The 20908-nt window shown below is 38.0% G+C and overlaps 1 protein-coding gene across 2 annotated transcripts in view; it reads right to left on the bottom strand.

Annotated features, from left to right (window-relative positions):
- LOC132813309 (zinc finger protein 236-like) overlaps positions 1 to 20908 on the bottom strand; it is a 162713-nt gene that overhangs the window by 84377 nt on the left and 57428 nt on the right. For both annotated transcript variants that reach the window (XM_060823121.1, XM_060823124.1), the window contains exons 7-12: positions 19278 to 19427; positions 17434 to 17610; positions 16023 to 16245; positions 13745 to 14017; positions 12303 to 12503; positions 6082 to 6235 (exon numbers count right to left, since the gene is read on the bottom strand). In XM_060823121.1, the coding sequence (XP_060679104.1) occupies positions 6082 to 6235; positions 12303 to 12503; positions 13745 to 14017; positions 16023 to 16245; positions 17434 to 17610; positions 19278 to 19427 (1178 nt within the window). The remainder of the gene's footprint in view (positions 1 to 6081; positions 6236 to 12302; positions 12504 to 13744; positions 14018 to 16022; positions 16246 to 17433; positions 17611 to 19277; positions 19428 to 20908) is intronic.

The raw sequence follows: 20908 nt of genomic DNA, 5'->3' as shown, positions 1-20908 counted from the left end.
CATACAGGAACACTGATTCCTCAGCCAAGGTAGGATGGTATGTGGCAATCAGTGGGAAGTTTACTTGCCCATGTTTAACCTGAGGACTCCCAGGGTAATTCTCTCCCGATTATATACTACAGTGCCGCAACCTCTGCTGGATCTGTCCTGCCGGTGCGACAAGATACATCCAGGGATGGTGATGGTGGTCCCTGGGATATTGTCATACTCATGGAATCATACCTGACAAACAATATCAGACTGTTGCTTGTCTGCTTCTCCTTTTTGCCTTCCCCAACAATACAAATAGAACTTGAGGGACTTGGTGTTTCTAAGCTCAACCCACACAGATTCTACTTCACCAGAAGCCCCAGATTTTGGTAAGGTTGACTTTGCATTTCAGTACATGACCTCCGATCTCACGTGCTATAGTTTTGCAAGCTGATCTCTTATGTAGGAGCTTATCGAAACCTTATCAACATCCAGTAACTCACCCTTATCAACTCTACAAGCTACATCCTCAAAAAACTCCAGCATGTTGGTCATGTGCAACAACCCCTCTGCAAATCCATGCTAACACTGTCTGATCTTGTCACAACCTTTCAAATGGTTCTGCTATTACATGATTTGTAATGGTCTTTGACATTCTTCCCGCCCACTGATGTAAAGCTAACTGATCTACAATCTGCCTCCCTCTCTGTCCCCTTTCTTAAATAGTGGGGTAAAATTAGCTACCCTCCAATCCATAGGAACTGTTCCAGAGTCTACAGAATGTGGGAAGGTGACCACTAGTGCATCTACTATTTCTTTAAGTACTATGGGTTCGAGGATTTCAGGCCTTGGGGATTTATCTGCTTTTAATCCTATTAGTTTACTCAACACAATTTTCCTGCTAATAATTTCTTTCAATTCCTCCTACCCATTAGATCCTGTGCTCCCTCATATTTTCCATATGTCATTTGCATCTTCCTTTGCAAAGACGTAACTAAGCTATGTATTTCATGGTCTGCCATCTCTTTATCCCCCATTATAAATTCTCCCATTTCTGACTATAGTGGACCTATATTCGTTTTTACTCATCTTTTTTCTCTTCACATACAGATAGAAGTTTTCATTTTTGGTCTGTATGTTCCCTACAAGCTTACTCTATTTTCCCTCTTAATCAACCAGTCTCTTTGTTTTCTAAATAATAATTCTGTCTAAATTCCCTTGTAAACCATTGTCTGACCATGTTTCCTGTTTTATTTTTTATGACAGACTGGAATGTTTTGCAGTTCGTCCATGCGCTCTTTAAATGCCTATCTACCATCATCCCTTTAAACAACAATCTCCAATTTATCATAACTAGGTTAGGGCTTATACCATTGTGAACTCATTTATTTAAAATCATTACCTTAGTCTTGCAAACAACTGCATCATGCTCCAACTTAATGATCCTATTTTGATCACTGTTCCCTCAAGGTCATTGCACAATTATTCCTTCCACATTATACAATACCCAGTCAAGAACAGCCTTTTCTGTAGTTCCTCTACATATTGACTCATCAACTATCCCATATCCACTCTCAATTCTTTCTCTATGGGTATGACTACTGATTTGATTGGATCAATCTATATGCAGATTAAAGTTGGCCATAATTACAGCCAGTTATTTTAATCATTACTCACATCTCTAATTTCCTTTTTAAAGTTTTGCCCAATGTTAGGAATAGAGTTTGAGGGTCTAATGCAACCCTAACTATTCCTTTCTGCCCCTTAGTGTCTCTGAACTCAACCCACACAGATTCTATTTCACCAGAGCTAATACCCTTCCTCACAACTGCATGAATTTCCTTTTTAACCAGCAGTGCTATTCCACCTCCTTTATCTTTCAGTCTGTCCTTTCTAAAAACTGAAAGCCCCTGAATTTTCATTTCTCATTCTGAGTCACTCTGCAGCCATGTCTCTGAAATACCCACTATCATACACCCACTTACATCTATTCATAAACCAATTCATTAATCTTATCACAAGTGCTTTGTGCATTAAGGTACAAGGCCTCAAGACTGGTGTTTTTTGCATACTTAGTTCCTTTCACTGTGGTCCTGCTCACTGCTAGCCCTTAACTTACCTGCCTGTCACTTTTCTAATCTACCATTCTATCTTTTCGGTGTCTTTATTTCACTGTCGTCTGTTTCTGTGCATAGGTTTCCATCCCTTTTCCATTTTAGTTTCAATGCTCTCTGACTACACTTACAAATACATTCTCTACGTCATCAGTTCTGGTCCGAGTGCAACACATCCACCTACCCAAGAATCGGTCTTGCGTCCCAGGAATCTGAAACCATCACTCTTACACCATCTCTACAGTCATGTATTGATCAGATCTGTACTATTATTTCAATTCTGACTAGCATGTAGCACTAGTCACAATCCCAAGATTACTACCTTTGAGGTCCCAATTAACGCGCTTCCAAATTCCTTATATTTGGCTTTTAGGACCTCATTTCTTTTCTTACCTATGGCACTGGGACAATGTCTATCATGACCACTGGCTGCTCACCCTCCCACTTCAGAATATCCTGCAGCACCCAGAAGTCATGGAGTCTCGTTTGCTGCACAGAACTGTTCATCTATTTCCCCTTACTTTTGAATGCCAAATGCCCCTACTATATTATAACTAATTATTATTCCCACTGTTTTCCTCTTCTGTGTGCCACAGCAAACTGTGTTGCAATGAATTGGCTGCTGCCATTTTTCTCTGTGAGGTCATTTGCCCATTATAGTATCCAAGCAGTACATCTGTGTTGCAGGGGAATGGCCATAGTGAATTTTTGCACTATCCATCTGTCTTGTCCTGTTACTCTATGTGGTGGTCACCCATTCATTTGTTGCTTGTGGAGTGTTAGCCTTTGTAGTAACCAACTCTCTGTGCTATCCACTTTCAGCCTCGTGGATACTCCAACAGCCCCAGGCCTGAGGTCTGAAACTCAGGCTTCCAGGAATAGCAGCTTCAAAATTTCCAGATTTGACGTTGAGATTCCAGCATCCACAGTACTTTGCTTTTGTAACTGACACTCCTAATAAGATTTTGTTTTTGCTTTGCTGCTACCTCACTCTTCTTGAGCTTTATTCCAATATTATATTCATTTAGTGACATAATACTAATGATAATAATAACAAGAAAGAAATGTTCCAAGGCACTTCACAGGAGTGTTAAACAAAATTTGACACTGTGCCACAAAAGGAGATATTAGGTCAGGTTGACAATTAACCTGGTCAAAAAGACAAGTTTTAGAGATGGTTTTAAGGAGAAAAGAGTAGTAGAGAGAATGAGAGATTTAGAGAGTGGAGTTCAGAGTTTTAGGCCCAAGTAGCTGAAGGCACGGCCAACATTAATACAGTAATCAAAATTAGGGATGCTCAACAGACCAGAGTTGGAGGATTGCTGATGCAAAACTTACAGCAGTTGTAATAAACCATTAAACCCAAGGAGTCTAGACCATACAGGCAAATAATGTTATTCCCATTTAACAATCCTGTCCCCACATTCCTGTGCCTTCATCCATCAATTCCTTGAATGTTGGCACAGATCCTGCCTCAACTGTTATGCATGGATCGAATCACACAGCATTACAAGTCTCACTCTATTTGAAGTCTCTCTCCCCGTGGACTATAACTTTTTAATTTTAAACATTTTTCTTAAAACAGTTCTCCTCCCTCACTGCTATGCTAAACTCCCTTTACAATATAGCTTTTTGTGGTATTTACATTTTGTGTAGAATTACACAGAATTTATAACACAGGAACAGGTCATTTGGCAAAACCAGTCCATGCCAGTGTTTAACATTCAGTGCCGCATCCTAACATCAGAGCCTTCTATTTCTTCCTCCCTCATTTAGCTTCCCCTGAAATGCATCTAGAATATTTGTTTCAACCACACCATGCAGTAATGAAGTCCACATTCTCATCACTCTGAATAAAAATAATCCTCCTGAATTCTTTGTTAGATTTATTATGCCCACTAATTTTGGATGTATATTGGCCTTCATTGCAAGTGGATTGGAGTTCAAATGTAGAGATGCTGTGCAAGGTCATACACAGCCTTGGTAAGACCACCCCACACTTGGAGTACTGCGCACAGTTTTTATCTCTAGGATAAGAAATTCTAAGAAAGATTTACTCAACACAGAGGGAGTGAAGCAACAGTTCATAGGTCCGCACTGGGATGATAAAACTGTCCCATGAGGATAGCTTGGTTTGACTGGCCCTGTACTCACTAGAGATTAGAAGAATGAGGAAAGAGCTGATTACAACATATACAATTCTAAAAAGGCTATAAAAGGGGTTCTAAAAAATGTGCAGGGTGTTCTTTTTATGATTGAAGAGTCTAGAACCGGGGACACAGTCCTAAATGGCCTGCCCGTTAGCCTGAGACAGATTTCAACAAATATTTCTTTACTCAAAGGATAGTGAACCTGTGGAATTCTCGACCACAGAAGATTGCAGAGACCAAATCACTGAATATATTCAAGAAAAGAGATACATAAATTTCTAGATTTTAGAGGCATCAAGGGTCGAACATGAAAGCAGGATTATGGCATTGAGATCAAGGATTAGCCATAATCAGATTGAACAGAGGAGCAGGTCTGAAAGGCCTAGTTTCTATGTAAGCGGAAACCACTCTCTATACTGATCCAATTGAATCTTGTGTTAATTTTGAATATCTCAACCAGGTCAAATTCAAGGCTTCTTTTTTCAAGAAATAAAACTTTCCTGTTTCAACTTCCTTGATAAGTGCAACCACTCAGTCTTAATACTGAACTTGCAAATTGATCTTATACCTCTTCCAGTGATTCCACATTCATTATTTTCATATTGCAGAGGCTAGAAATGAGCACAATGCACAACTAGAGTGAAAGTGAATTTGTATTGCAAGTTTTAAAGGAGTGTACTTTAAAAGAAACTATTAACTCATAAAAAAGCCACAAGGTAGATGCCTAGGTAATTAGTAAAAGCAAAAGAAACCAAAACAAGTTCTGAAGAGGAGAGCTAAATAAGTTATCAATGTCACAGAAATTAAGAAGACAAAAGGCAACCGTTTGGCTCATCGTGTCCCTTTGAAAGAGTTGAATTTGTCTCATGCCCCTGTGCTTTCCCTGCATCCATGTATCAATACGAGACTCTCTAAATTCACTTCTGGATTCTCCACATCAGATAGCATTCTTTAACGCTCATTTTCAACGGGTCAGATCAGGAACTAGCATAAATAAAAACACAGAAAATTAGATATGCAACATTTGTTTTTGTCTGCTTTTGCCTGCAAACACCAAAAAAAAACTGGCACACACTGTGGCGTTGAGGCAAACAAAAAGGGGTGGATGGAGACTTGGCCATGCTAACAAATAATGGCTGGCCACTCTGGAGGATGGCAGTTCAAGCCTACGGAACTGTAATCCAGCAATAGTCTTGAATGTCATGTATGGAAAGACATTGGAAGGAAAAAAGAACAAGGCAAATTATAAAGAGACAGGAAAGGAATTGTTGAAGGCTCAAGCAGCATTAAAAGAGGCCACGTCAAGATCCACACAAGTATTTGGAAGACTGAATATAGTAAAGCAGCTATATTTTGTTTGTGACAGATGTGCATTAAGTTTCCCAAATATCTTTTTTTTGTGAAATTATCACCTGTTCTATGAAATGATTCTGGACATATGTATCCCTTTTTTTATCTGAAATTTGAGAAGCAAAACTTGGGAGCAATTTTGTAATTAACATGCAACTATAATATAAAATATCAAATTATACAATTTATCCACTTTTCAACAAATTTCATTAAACTGAATACCTTTAAGGACAAAAGCAGGTTCAACAGGGCTTCCAAATGGAATTAGATATAAACTTGAAAGTAAGTAATTTGGAGGACAATGGGAAAAGAGCAAGGGAACAAGACTAGATGGATAATTCTTTTAAAGACTAAACACAGACACGATGGACCAAACAGCCTCCTCCTGCACTTCCTGATTCTGTAACAGTATCAACTAGAGAAACTGCATGCAATCTTGCCAAGATACCACTTCCCAGCTCCCAAACAATTTAAACAAGCTATCATATCATTCGTACCTGATATGTTGTTTAAGATGGCTAGACTTTTTAAAACCCTTGTTGCAATATGCACATTTGTATGGCCTATCCCCTCCTAGTCCATCAGACATGATGCCATTGGCCAGGTAATGACTGTATAACTGGCTATTCCGTGGTGTTTGCTGAATGAGACCTACATTGAAAAAGAAGTCAAGCTTTTAAGTGAACTTTATTTTTGTCTAAGAAAAGTCACAGTTTTAACCTGGGTTAAAAAAACGAAAGCGATCAACAGAAATGAAAATGAATCAGGCATTGCCTCCAGTAGTCGTTTACCACAAAGTTGCTTGCAACAATTTTATTGTTTCAACTTGTAAAACAGTTACACAACATACAATATAACTGATGTTAAACAGTGGGATTAACTTATCAATGTGCCTTGGTTAGGCTGAACATCCTGAAACCCTCAAAACAGATGATTATTACAGACAAACTGCCAACTAATTGCACAATTCTGATTTTTTTTTGTGTTGCTGCAAATAAGGGTCTGTAATAGATTTAGTTCCAAGGAAAAAGAGAAAGTGAAAGTGAGCTGCAGGAAAATTCGTAGTACCAAAGAGACCCTATTTAAAATAAATTTACCAGAAACAATCTTAAATTGCAAAATTAGACATCGAACGTATAATTTATAGTTATAATGAATAAAATGTGACTATTTAAAAACTATTAATGCATGTATATACTACTAGGATCTTCATAGAGATGTCAACCATTGTTATCCAAACTTGGAAACATGCCCATATTGTGAGTTTCCCGATTCTATTATCAGGTACGTAGCTGTACTTTTGAAGTTGTGTTTTGTGCTGTTAACCAACATGCATAGCTTTACCAAAACTAAAACTAAAATCCACAACTTCAGAGATACACACAACACATTAATTGAACCTGAAGATTGTAAAGGTGCATGAAGAATTTCGAGAATCAGTACTGGAACAAGGAAAGCATGGGAGATTCTCAGCAAAACAAAAAAAAAATCTTATTTTCAATTCTAAGAAGGGATTCAGATTTGAAAAGTTAGCCTACACCTTCCCCTTCCCTCTCTCCCCAGAGACAGATAAACTGGCTGTGCATGTCCTGCAAGTGGTGCTTATAGTTTCGATTTTCAATCTTGTTATTTTTCACATTATACCTGCTAATATTAATTTCAGTTGCAGAGAATACAGCTCAACTTACTCCATTTAACTAAGAACTGAAGAAAAAGAACATAATTTGCAGCTCTTTTATATAATGTAATTTGCTCCAACAAAGAGAATTGCTCAGCAAATGAAATAATCTTTCATGCTACCTGGACTCCACGTTAAGCCTTGGTATAAAGTCCACCAGGGCAATTCTGCATTTCAACCCAGTGAATCTTTCAGCTGAGCAGAATGGCACAGCAGATATGTGCTGGGCCTATAACTCAGACGGTGATGGATCAGAATAATCCACTGTTTAAATACCTCAGTTTAAAAAGTTGGTCAGTGTTCAGAGTTTTATTCCAACTTTATTTCAAACTCTAAAATACCCATTATTTATTCCCTATGTAAAGTACACATGCAGTTCTCACCAAAAGGTCCCATAATGAACATATAACCATCACTTGTTCCCGAGCTCCAACTGCTCTAAAGGTATCTCTGACCTTACTGGCTGAAAGTGAGGACTGCAGATACTGGTTGATAACACTTCAGACAGATCTGATCCCATTGGACACAAAAGTAAATTGGAAGAAATCATGTTTTTTTTTCATTTCTTCCAGAAGGAATAATCCCCAGGGTGCTCGTAGAAAGGGGAATTGTAATGCAACATTATTGCATGTCAAGTAGGTCTAGTTCGGTTTCTTCCAGTTGGAGAAGGACACAGCCTGCACTTGCTTGACACAAATATTACACTGAACCACACACTGGAACAAATAACTGAATGCTCAGGTATGGTAAGCTTTAAGAAGTATCTTAAGAGGACAGTGAAGGGTATTCTGCCATCACATTGAGTATTCAGCTTGTACAACCTCAAATCAAACACATTATTGCTTCAAATGCTTTTCTTATATATAAATGTGCAAGAAAGGCAAAAGACACTTCAAGTAACATACCAATATCCAAGACTTGGCCTTCATAAACCATTTAACTGAAGAGTGTTTATATAGTAATGTATTTTTTAAACCTAAGCGAAAACTTTATATCTGTGGTTTCTCCAGAGGATGCAATTGAAAGTTGAACTGTGATCTCAAAATGTCAACCTCTTGTTTTAAATCAAGGAATAAAAATCATTTGTCCCATGCTGCAATGGATACTGGAGTATCTGCGACGTACACCTACGAATAGCTGAAGCTTCAATTGATCCTCATCAAAAACTACGTGGCTTAACACCCATGTAGTTTCACTGGGCAAAACATTTAAAATGAATTGTAAAGGATTATTAAATTTTCTATTTATATTTATGGTTTCTATTCACTTCAAGATACCTGTACTCTCTGACCCGCATTCATTCCAATCCATTAATGCCTCAACTTTAAACAAAAAACTAATAATACTTATATAGCACCTTCAACATGATAAACATCTGAAGGCACTTCAGAGGCTAGAAAACAGAACCTGACACCAAACCATGTGAGCAGACAGCTGTTCCTGGCTCAGGTCTCATAACAACCTGAAAAAAAAAATTCTCCTCCCTTTCAAATCACTCAGTCCTCCCCGTCCTTGTAAACACCTACAGCCCCATAATTTTCAGCGATCTCCCAATGCTCATGGCCTCTTGTAGATTCCTGATTTTCTATTCACTATCCAGATTTGTTTTTTCAGCAGACTAAGCTACACTGGAATTCCCTCCTTAAACTCATTCACCCTTCTCTTAAGATGCTCCTTGGATTCCACAGCTTTTCAGTTTTTGGTCACAAAATCTCTGTGCAATTCAGCGTAACATTTGTGTCAAAGAAGTGCATGCAGCGTTCATCTCAAACAAGAGAAAACCTAATCAAATCATGAAATAACATTACCATCACCAAATTCACCCAATATTAACATTTTGCAGATTACTATTAATCAGAAACTTCAAAAGCAGACAAATATTGTCATTATAATGACAGTTCAGAGGCTGGAAATTCAGAGATGAGTGTTTCAACTCCGGACTCCTCAAAGCCTGTCCACAATCTACAAAACATAAGTCAGGAGGTGCCATGGAATACTTGCCATTTGGCTAAATGAGAATATTTCAAATGACAAGCCCGACATTATCTCAGGCAAAACTGCCCACTTGACTGGTACTCGATCTGCCAACTTAAACATTCAGTCCCTCCACCATTAGTGCTTGGTAGCAACAGTGTGTACAACATAAGAGATACACTGCAGCATCCCAATCAGAATTTTCTGACACCTTCCTTCCAAACAATTGACTTCTACCACCAAGAAGGACAAATGAAACAGAAAAATGCAAACAGCAGACTTTGGGGGGGGGGGGTGGAGAACGTGGTGGCATAGTGGTAATGTCACTTGACTAGTAATCCAGAACCCCAGACTAATGTTCCATGAACATGAATTTGAATCCCACCATGGCAGATAGTGAAATAAAAATTTTAATTTAAAAAATGGCCTAATATTATCGATTGTCATAAAAACCCAACTGGTTCACTAACTTCTCATTGTTTTGGTGTACATATGACACCAGAGCCATAGCAATGATTCTTAACTGTCCTCTAGGTAAATAAGGATAAGCAGCAAATGCTTGCCTAGCCAGTAACACCTACGCCATGAGTGAATAAAAAAAACCTGATAATTCCCCACCGATCTACACAGAATCCTGAAACTACACAACCATTCCTTCCCTGCTACTGGATCAAAATTCTAGAATTCCCTTCCTAACAATATTGCAGGTACATCTGTACCAGCCACTCAAAGTGGATTTCTTGAGAGCAAATTGGGATGCGCAACAAATACCAATCTTGTCAACAACACTATTGTATAGTAAGAAAATTTTAAAACATCAAATTTTGTCTACTAACTCTTCTGTGAAGCACTTTGGCAGGCTTTCTCATCTCAAAGATACCACATCAAAGTTTTGTAGCAATATTGCAAGGTGTCACAGTTGAAGAAACATTATCAAAACCTATTAAAACTAAAAGTAATGGAAAATGATCAATTAATTAACAAATAGCATTACAAAGGAAAGCGGAGCACCCATTATAATGAAAGAATTTTAGTGGTAAAGGATTCAGGTTGCTGCCTTAACTGCTTCTTATTTTCAGGATTTTCTGACAGCAGTATTTTGCTTTTGCATTGATATCATATATGCTTGTGTTACTATCACATGAGGCACTTAAAAAGTTGAATTGTTAAAAATATGCAATGGATGTCTTAAGACTGTATATTTGGATCTCATGACTTCGTGAGAATGATTCCACAGATGAGGAACTTCAGTTATGTTGGTAACTTGAAGACGTTGGAAGTGGTTTTCCTTGGAGGAAAAAAAAACAGGTAGCAATTTGATAGCAATATTCAAAATCCTGAGGGATCTGGACACAGTAGGCAAAGAGAAACGGTTTCCACTAGAGAAAGGTTTGGAAACAAGTGGGCACAAAATTAAGGTAATTCGTAAAAGAAGGAACAGAGACATGAAGATAATTATTTTCTGCATTAAAAAGAAAATAACCTGGAATGTGATATCTTAAAGTGTGTGGAGGCGAGTTCACTCGTAATATTCAAGAGGAAACACGTTGATTATGTGAAAGTAATAATATGCACATTATGGGGAGAAGGTGGGGAAATGAATTTTGGTGCTTTGGTCATTTGGGCAGCAAGCACAGACACAATGAGCTAAATAATTTCCTTGATTGTTGCAACAATTCTGTGATTCTAAAAGACACAGGAAATACAATAATATATTCTGCACTGGAATATAATCGGTAGCCTCATCTTAAAAAGATGAACCTCATGTTTATCGCCTGGAGCAAAATAACCATGTGGTCATCAGCAAAGTTGCTCATTAATCAGTTTGCCTTCAGTTTTACAATTCTGGCAAGGTACCTAAGAGCATCAAAGGCAAAACAAGGCAGGCACTAAAATGTCCAAGTCTGAAATGGTAGAAGGAGGGAATGGACAGAATGTGAAACAGGAGTACTACTGGCAGGTCTCCATGCTTGTCTGCTTACATTGTGGCGATTAGACATCACGGAAGCATAGATGCTTTCTGTACCTACCTCTTCCAATGCAATGTCAATAAATGAGGTGGGCGACTGCCAAGCTGCCATTAGCTCATCAACAAAGAACTTTGTGCTTACTAGCTTTGAGACTTTGGGCAGAATTCAACACTGTTCTACAGGATGAGTTTGGTGACAATGCCATTTATTCAGGCAGGAGGTGAGAGGGTAGGGATTGGCTGCCTTCCCAATTAAGTCTATGGCAGGAAGGACAATTGGTAACCTTTCTACTCAGCATCAGGAAGCGGTTCCACTGGATTGTTGCTACCCTCCCTCACTGCTCTTCTTGCCCAACTGTGGTCTGGGATCCAGATTCTGGCAGCAGCCACTATCGCCATGGTGGCCGTCCTAGCTTCTTTCTGATCTTGGAGAATACATGTGCCCAGTTGAGTATAAGTGAGGCAATTAATATGATAGGCCTTCTCAAGAGGCAATGCAGCCAGTGGCTGAGACCAACATTCCCCACTCCCATCCTACTATCACATTCATTAAATTCAGACATTTATGCCCAGAGGAGAACCAGTGACCATTAAAAGGAAAAATTATTGTGCCAGCAGTTTCAATGTGTCTAGTTTTCTCTTCTTCCCCGTCCCCCCCCACCACCAAGAAAAGAGTGCAATCTACTAAAGGTTAGTCTCTACAGCAGAGCCATCAGTTACAGAAAAGGAAATAGGAGGAGCAATTCGATAATAATCCACGAGGTAGCTCTGCACTCATTAACAAAACAAAAGCTAACTGGTATTGGATTATAAATTAACATATTCATCCGAAGATAAAATGATTCGTCAACCTCATGTGCACTCCAATATCTTTCCAGTGGTTAAAACAAAGCTTTTTTGATTAAAAGCAATGTGATAAAACTGTGCAAAAGCATCACACAATTTTCCTTTTTGTTCAAGTCAGGGTGCATCAATTAAACACTTCAAATTGCTCAATGCCTTTTTATTGCCTTTTAAATATAGATCAGTTTAGTTCTCTACAGAGAACCATTTCATTACATAAATCTCATTAACTCTTGTGTGATCCAAATGCTCACCTGAATCAGTGATGAGGATAGGCTCCTGAAGAGGTATGTCAGTTAACGTGATGCTGCTTCTTAAAATTCGTGTCTTGGCTGGTTTGCGTGGAAACCGTTTTTTAAGCTGTAAATTTTTGAAGTGTGAAGCAATGTGACTTTTGCGATGCCCTGAGGTGCGGAACTTTTTGTCACAGTGTGGACAGTCAAACGGTCTGGCTCCTGATGATAATAGGAGAGAAAAGAAATGGAGAAAGAGTTAGAAAGAAAAATTACTGAGGAAGTCCTGATTGATTAAACGCAATGGCATTATTTATCCTAGTTTGGGATTTTATTTCAATGACTCAGGAACTGTGCAAGTGTTTTGAACACCTTTGACACATTTTTTAACCATGGTTTCTGAGCTTCCCATTTGGCAAGGTAGCTGAACTTGGTGTCTTTTAAGTCACAAACTGCACAAGTGCCTCAAATGCTAAACAGGAATAAGAACTGCATGACCGATCGGAGATGGGCTACCCACCTTTTTGGACAAGCTGATAGTAGCCCTCCACTTATATCTGTAGCAGATGTTTCCCACTCTGCACATACAAATAAGGTAACTAATACCCACTTAACACTCCTACAACATTGCTTAGGCATGAGACATCAGGGCACCCAAACACATAAAACACCATAAATCAACAATGAAATAACTAACCTGGTTGTAGAGCCAGAAGGAGCAAAGGACTGCCCCTACCCCACTATCATATGTGTCACGCACTCTCACGTTCCACCTAATCAAATTTAAGCCTCGTCCAGCAGCAAATGGTACAGTGACATGTACCCTTATTAACGTGTATTTTATGTTGATTTTAGCCATTTAGCAATAAATTTGAGGAGGTTCCTAAATATTGAATATTTCTTGGCATGTGATTTCATGAAACAAAGTTGGATTAAAATAATACCACATTGTGGCGTGTAAGTAAATGTTTCAATTCATTCTCTGAGAATCATGTTCCCTCTATTACATCTTACAATACCTCTCTGGAGAGTTCAGAATAGATGAGAACAAAACGGCCTTCTCCCCAGAAACCTCCATTAGAAGAATGCCAGCTATGGCTCAGTGGGTAGCATTCTTGTCCCTGTACCAAAAGGTAGTGAGCACAGGTACTTCATTAGCTATGAAGCACTTCAGGACAGACTGGAATCATGAAAAGCACTGAATGAATGCAAGCCTCTTTTCCTTTACAGTATATTACTTTGATCAACTACTTTGACATTCTAGAATTGATGACTCCATATTGTTTGAAATCAATACCGTTGTTAAAAGAGAGAAGACTGTATATAGTGTGTTTTTTCCATACTCCGCAATAATATAAATCATATTTAGATTTATCGAAAAACTTTCCTTCAGAACATCTCTGAGTTATTATGTGAAACAAAATTCAAATTTACAGAAGAATCTTTTCAAAAGGTGACAGTACCTGTGTGTAGCCGAAGATGAACCTTTAAACTCCCTTGAGTAGAAAACATCTTTGCACACATGGGACATCTGAATTCCTTGATGCCAGTGTGTGTCTTCATGTGAGCAGTGAGAGTACTTTTCACAGCAAACGCCCGGAAACACTGAGTGCACTTGTATGGTTTTTCATGAGTGTGAATACGAATATGTCGTACCAGATCACTAGGCTTTTTAAATTCTTTTGTGCAGTACGTACACATGTGCCATCTAATTCCATTCACTCGACGGACAGATCCTAGGATTATAAAAGAAAACAAAAATCAGCTAATTGCAAACATTTCTGTATTTATTTTCAAATTTAGCTAAAGCCATGTACTCCTAAGTAGTATCCTTACTGTTCTGAAATGTACAGCACAATCTCCTGTTTATCGGACCCCCATGGTCCACCCCTACTCTGATTCATCTGGTTTTTGTTTTCAACCTTTATTAACCAAATAGAAATTGTATAATAAACCTCAATACAAGTTTAGTCTCTTTCTTCACATTATAGTAACTGGAAGGAGTTGGCTGGATTAATCTAAACTTTTCAGTTTCACTTGGCATTTCACATTTCCAATTCAAATATACTTATAAGAGAGAGGGAAGAATGTTTGAGCAAAAAAAAACTGTATTTACACTGCTAGAAACTATTAGCTAATGTAATGTAGCATCACTGGCAAGGTCAGCATTTACTGCTCATCCTGAAGTACCATTGAGAATGAGATTGTAAGCACCTGTCATGAACATGTAATTATGATATTGTAAATATTTATTTTTCATCAAGACCTTGAAGTATGAAGTTAAAATGCTTTTTAACTGGGAGAACATAGGCTTTAAACATTCATCAACAACTGTCTTCACGAATATTTATTTAAAGTTGGTCAGATTTGGCTATCTCTGAAGTTGGCTATATGAAGAGTCGTTGAAATGCAGGAGACTCCTCCTGGACAGTCCAACAAATATTCTAAAAGTTGCAATGCTTCACTACTTCAAAAGGGATTCCAGCTTGAGTAACTTACTTACCCAGTTGAATAACAGTTGATTTGAAATTAACATAGCAGCTATTTTACTTTGTGTTGTGACAGAGAAAATTTAGAAAGCCATTTTGTGCAAATCCCTAAGAGAAATTCTGCGAGTCAGCATCAGAGAAGATTCTTGGACAGGCAAACACAAAGGAAGTATCAGAAAACAGCTATTGCTCTAGCAAAAGGGTCCAAGCAATCTGTAAGTGCTGTAACAGCAGAACTCTTCTAAAACTTTTCTGAAAGCTGCATGGGTTGGAGAGGAGGAGAAACTATATTATTCAGAGGGCTGTGAAGCTTTGCAATTCTCTACCACAAAGATCGTGGTGATTCAGCCTTTGAGATTGTCTAAGGTAGAGATTGATAGATTTCTGTTTACCAGTGGTATGCAGATCATGGAGATGGGGTAAAGGCTTTGAAATATTCAATCAGCCATGTTCATCATGAATGGCAGGGCAGGTGGATGGGCTGAATGACCTACTCCTATCCCCAAGTTATTAATACCCTCTTGAAGAAAAATCAAGAATCACATATTTAATAAAAAGGTAGTTATAACACCTTGCAAAGTTGGAACTTCTGTCTAAGCAATATTTAGTCATACACAGCAGTTGGACTGGTTAAATATTTGATTGGACTTTGTGTCTGTTATATTAATCTTTCATATAATTTTGTTGTCACAGCAAACCAAGATGAAAAAGAAACAGCATTTGTGTATTATTCTTCAAACACCATAGACTTGGTACAGCAGAGGCTGCAGCCTTTTGGCCCATCATTTAAGTTCTGGTTATTTGATCAAGCCATTCCATAAATTCCACTCCATCCTGTCTCGCATAACCATACAATTTTTCTAAGTTATGACTGAATTTGCTTCTACAGGTCATTCTGCTATAACATGACAGTTATGTTTCTTTGCAACCCTGTGCTATAGAAAATCGTGCTGTACAAGATTGTGTTCAATAGAATGTTTGCGTTATCCAAACAGTATTGACAATGCAGTACAGCCAATTAGTGTTAACGAAATGTGCGTTATACCAGAATGACTGTACTACTCCTCCTGAGTGCGTTTCAGAACACAGCAACTGTATTAAAGCAATTCTCCCTCATATCTCAAGCAGTTCCGATGCCAAGTATCTTTGTCCTTGTTCACTCAAACAAAATCTTTCATTACCAATAATATTCACATATATGTAAGACTGTTGAAAAAAAAAGTCTTCCCAGATCTCATATTTTCAGACTTACCCGGATACATCATCATCTTTTTCACCACATCCACATTCTCTTTGCCAGACAGTTTTTCCATTCGTTGTTGGTGAGATTGCGGAGTAGAAGATGGAGTCTGTTGAAGAGGGGCAGTCTGTGCATCCTGGGACTGACTTCGTGATAATGCAGACCTTTGTTGACCAGAGTCGGACTGATGTGCTTGAATGGGAATAGTTGTCAGTCCACTGTTTTCTAAGGCTTGCTGGAATTCAATTTAAAAAAGAAAAATAGCTTTAAGATGATAAAAATTAGAACTGGTACATAAAACAAAACTATTCATAAGTTAACGAAGTAGCTTTCAAAAACTAATCTTGATAGCAGTTTACTATACATGTTGTAGGAGTGTATAAATAATTACATGAAAGAGGCAGAGCAATGCCATACAAACACTGAAATAAAAGGATATAAATATTTCCACAATCTGTCACAGAAACTACTTAGTAGGTTCTATAGGCATATTTTTATTAAGTGGCTACTCTGTTATCAATCCAATAAGTTTCAGAGAGCCTTCAATCAATCTATGCCTCCCCATAATCTGGTTCAAAATTCTAATCTCCAGAACTGTTTAAAGAAAACAAAAGTGGGCACCTAACTCATTGGTCCAGAAATACCAATCAGGGTAGGAAACCCGATTTCTGACCCTAAACTGATTAAAAAATTATGACTTCTACACTGGAAATCTCTGAATAGTAGCCTACAGTTATAAACCTTTTGAGGAAATGTTAAATCTAGTAGCAGAGAAAATTGGTATGGAACCCCACACATTCTTTCAAGGCCTGAAGGAATAGGAACACAAGTAGGCTGTTTGATCCTTTGAACCTGCTCCGATATTCAGTAGGATCATGGCTGATCTGACATTCCTCACATCCATTTTCCTGCTCTTTCCCAATAATTCTTGATTGCCCTACTGCTCAAGGATCTATCTCAGACATAAATATACAAAGGACTTCGCTGTGGTAGAGTTCCAAAGGTTTTCAACCCTCTGAGAAAAGAAATTTCTCCTCATCTCAATCTTAAATTGGCACCCCTTTATTCTGAGACTCCGCCCTCTGGTCCCATGAGAGCATCGAGGGCTGTGTTGTGAAGTTTAAATGACCAGCAAACACTTTGAAAACTATTGTGAAAGGATAAACCGAATAAGGTAAGTCAGGGGTTAGACTGAGCAGTGAGGGAGTGTATGAGTGCAAGAGGGGATTTACGATGCAATGTAAGTGAGCACATGCTTTAAGCTCGAGGCTATTCTTTGGAACAAGAATCATATTTGGACTTGAAATGTTAATTTTGTTTCATTCACCAAAGATGCTGCTAGATCTTCCAAAATTCATCATTCTGCAGTGCTGTTTGAATATGATTTCTTTAGTTGAAGAAGAAGTGGAAATGGGAAACTCACTTGCAAGATATCCTGATTAATACTGCCTTCAATGGTGATTTGCTGTACTGGTTGCTGAGACTGTGTTCCCTCTCCAGTAACCTGCTCTGACAGCTCCAGAAGCTGCTGTATTACGTCAGTTACAGCTTGTGCTCCTTGGTGACCTCCTGCAGAGGTTACTGGCGATGACCCAGCTGTCTGTTGACATGAGAAAATAGATAAGAGGACAAAAGTAGTTTGTAATTTATAACAGCTTACAGCTTTACACTGTTCTAAGGAACCACATTATTTTAGACAAACCAATACAAAAAAAAACTTTAAAGCATTGTACATTACTCACATAAAATAATGCAAAAATACTTTACAACTGGGGCCTTCACATGTTAGCCCTATAAAGCTGATCACTCTAACTTCTTTGCTCACTAATTTATTTACTTTAAATAGTTAACTCCTTGCAAATATCGTGCAAGAAAAGGTGTTTAAAGACAACAGCAAAGAATTAACAAGAGTTAGGGAACTTGATTCCAAAATATCAAGTAACGGAATAGAATTTAACATTTCAGTCATTGTGAATCCAATGTCCTGATAATGCATCATGCATTACAGACCTGTTTTTAAAAGAACTGTATTTCATTGTGCCACGAAAATGCTGCACTCACATTATTACAATCAACAGATCAAAATTATAACAGCTTTGTCTACCTTGACATATTGTGGCATTCCATAGTCTGCGTATACATGCAAGTACCAACTGAATGCTCAAAATGAAAAAGTAAATGTCCAAATGTAATCGCTTTTAAATAACAATGAAGGCAAGACATTTGTCAAATCATGGAGAATTTTTACTGTACATGAGAGACTCATTTATAACAAAGTAATCAATATAAATGAATAGACAGTAATAGGAGGGAACAGAGCATAACTGGATAATTATTCTACAAGACAGATTACATATGTCAGAGGTTTATGTATGGAAGTAAATGTGGTAGATATTGTAAATTGTTCAAAAGGTATTTGATAAGATCCTACTAAAGACACTAACGTACAAAATATTAAAGAGACTATAGATAGACAAAGCTAGAAGACAAAGTAAATTTAAATAGCTTCATTTTGGAGTGGTTGGGATGTGGAAGGTTGTGAGAAATAGTGTGCGCATGCTAAAGCTTCCATTGCTTTTCATTTTTGTAAATGATTTGGTGAAGGCAGAGAAGAAACACTATCAAAGTTGATCATTATAACAAATTAAGAAGCTGAATAAACTGCAGATGACTAGAGGAGGTTATAGCACAGGGTGGATAGACAGGTACCAGAAACAGTCAAATGCAAAGAAATTGGTTGTATTTTTTCCTTTCACAAGTCGTGGGCATTAGTGACAAAGTCTGCATTGTTGAATTGTGGCTTGATAAAGCGTGCTGTACGTCTCAAGTCCTACGTAGGACAGCTTGAGCAAGGACAGCAAATTTCCTTCCCTAAAAGGACATTAGTGAAACAATTGGGCTTTGCATATCAAACAGTGGCATTTTCATGGTCACCATGACAGAGACTATTAAAGATCTTTATGAATTGAATTAAAATTTCACCAACTGCATATATTCCCAGAGCATTGCCTGGCTTCTGGATTGTCAATCCAGTGATATCACAACAATGCCACAATCTCCGACATTATTTTAATGTAACATTTTGAGATATACTGCTATATGTGACACACTGCAATGTAATGTGGTGCTTTACTGTAATGTTTGGACATTTGACTCTTTAGACATTAGTCCAAATGGAACATACAATATGTATTTCTTCAATGTTATCCCAATATTTCCTGAATGAAAGATTAACAATAAAGCCGGAATCTCACAAATTCAATTTACCAGTACACTGTGAGCGGTGTCAGTGATCACTCGAGATGATTCTGATCCATCTGAGTGCATCCTGCTGATGTGTGCATTAAGGCTTCCCAGTTTTCTGAATACACAACTGCATTCCTCACACTGATATGCTGGCTGGTCACCATCCTTCACCTTTTTGAAAAAAATAGATAAAATGAAAGACAAAACACTTTCATAAATAAACAAAATACGTATTATAATTAAACAAAGCTTTAGTAACTTTGTCATAATGGCCAGTGAGGTTAATGAGATTTTAAACACTACATGGGGCGGCACGGTGGCTCAGTGGTTAGCACTGCTGCCTCATAGCACCAGGATCCCAGGTTCAATTCCAGCCTCGGGTGACTGTGTGGAGTTTGCACATTCTCCCAGTGTCTGCGTGGGTTTCCTCTCACAGTCAAGAGTTGTGCAGGTAAGGTGAATTGGCCACGCTAAATTGCCCATAGTGATAAGTGCATTAGTCAGAGGGAAGTGGGTCACCCTTCAGAGGGTCAGTGTGGACTGGTTGGGCCAAAGGGCCTGTTTCCACACTGTTGGGAATCTAATCTAATCAAAGCTTCACAGTATTTCCATAATTATAATTGGCATTGCAAAGAAAAGCAAAAAGTGGGACTTTGTACAAAAATGTCATACTGCGTCCAAAGACATGGGTTGGAGTGAAGGGTCTGCTTCCATGCTGTACATGTCTATGACTCTACAACATCATGATGTGTTGAGAGAAATTCCTTAAAAAAAAACGATTTGATTAGTAGTACTTAAAAAATATTAAGTTGCATCCTGTAAAAATAGCTAGTCTAGAACTTTCATTGCTAATCCAGTGTCATAGAATGCTAAACAGAATAATTAATTGCAAATCAAGAATTGAAAATAGCACTTCAGACATTTCTTTACAATGAATCTCAAATAATAAATAGATGTTTTGTCCTTCTAAAATCTTGTATAGAAAGTCACAATCCAACTATATTAATTTAATTGTCTTTAATAGGACTGAGCAGATCAGCAGTTCATATGGGCATCTTATTTACCTGTCTTAAAATTCAATCCTTTCCTCCAGCACACAGGACACTACAGCTATAGAAGAAGCTCCATTTAAAACAGGACTCAAAAATTGATGCCAATCGGGTTTGTACTATATTGTTGGGAGCCTAAAGTCAGGAGTCTACTCATGCTTCCCCATCAGGCTGTGCCTTGTCCTGCAGGCAGAAATTACCCTCCAAGAAAAAAAATGCAAAACATTCCCTTTGTAGGGCCAGTAGAAGTGATGCCCTGGGTTCCGCAAAGGAAAGTTGTTTTCTTCGCTGCAGTAGGTTCACCCAACCCCTCCCATAGACCTATCTAAACCCGATTCTCTACCCAACATACCTTCAAGTCTGCCAAGTCACTCTGTATCACCTTCCTGTCCATTTTAAGTGGCATTTAAATTACATCGGGAAGTTAAAACATCTGAAACTTAGGACAGCAACTAATTCTGTGTTCTCCCACTTTAGGGTTAAAATCAATTTTATTATATTTTCAAACAAATATCTACTCTTACTTTTTTCTTTTAGTACATCTATTCTATTATTAATAATTGAGATTAATAAGTGGAATAAAATTAAACTGAATTATGTTAA

The sequence above is a fragment of the Hemiscyllium ocellatum genome, chromosome 4 (assembly GCF_020745735.1).
Source record: "Hemiscyllium ocellatum isolate sHemOce1 chromosome 4, sHemOce1.pat.X.cur, whole genome shotgun sequence".
In the NCBI taxonomy this organism is placed as follows: Eukaryota; Metazoa; Chordata; class Chondrichthyes; order Orectolobiformes; family Hemiscylliidae; genus Hemiscyllium; species Hemiscyllium ocellatum.
The sequence above is the reverse complement of the archived record's forward strand: the minus strand, read 5'-3'. Positions and strand labels throughout refer to the sequence as shown.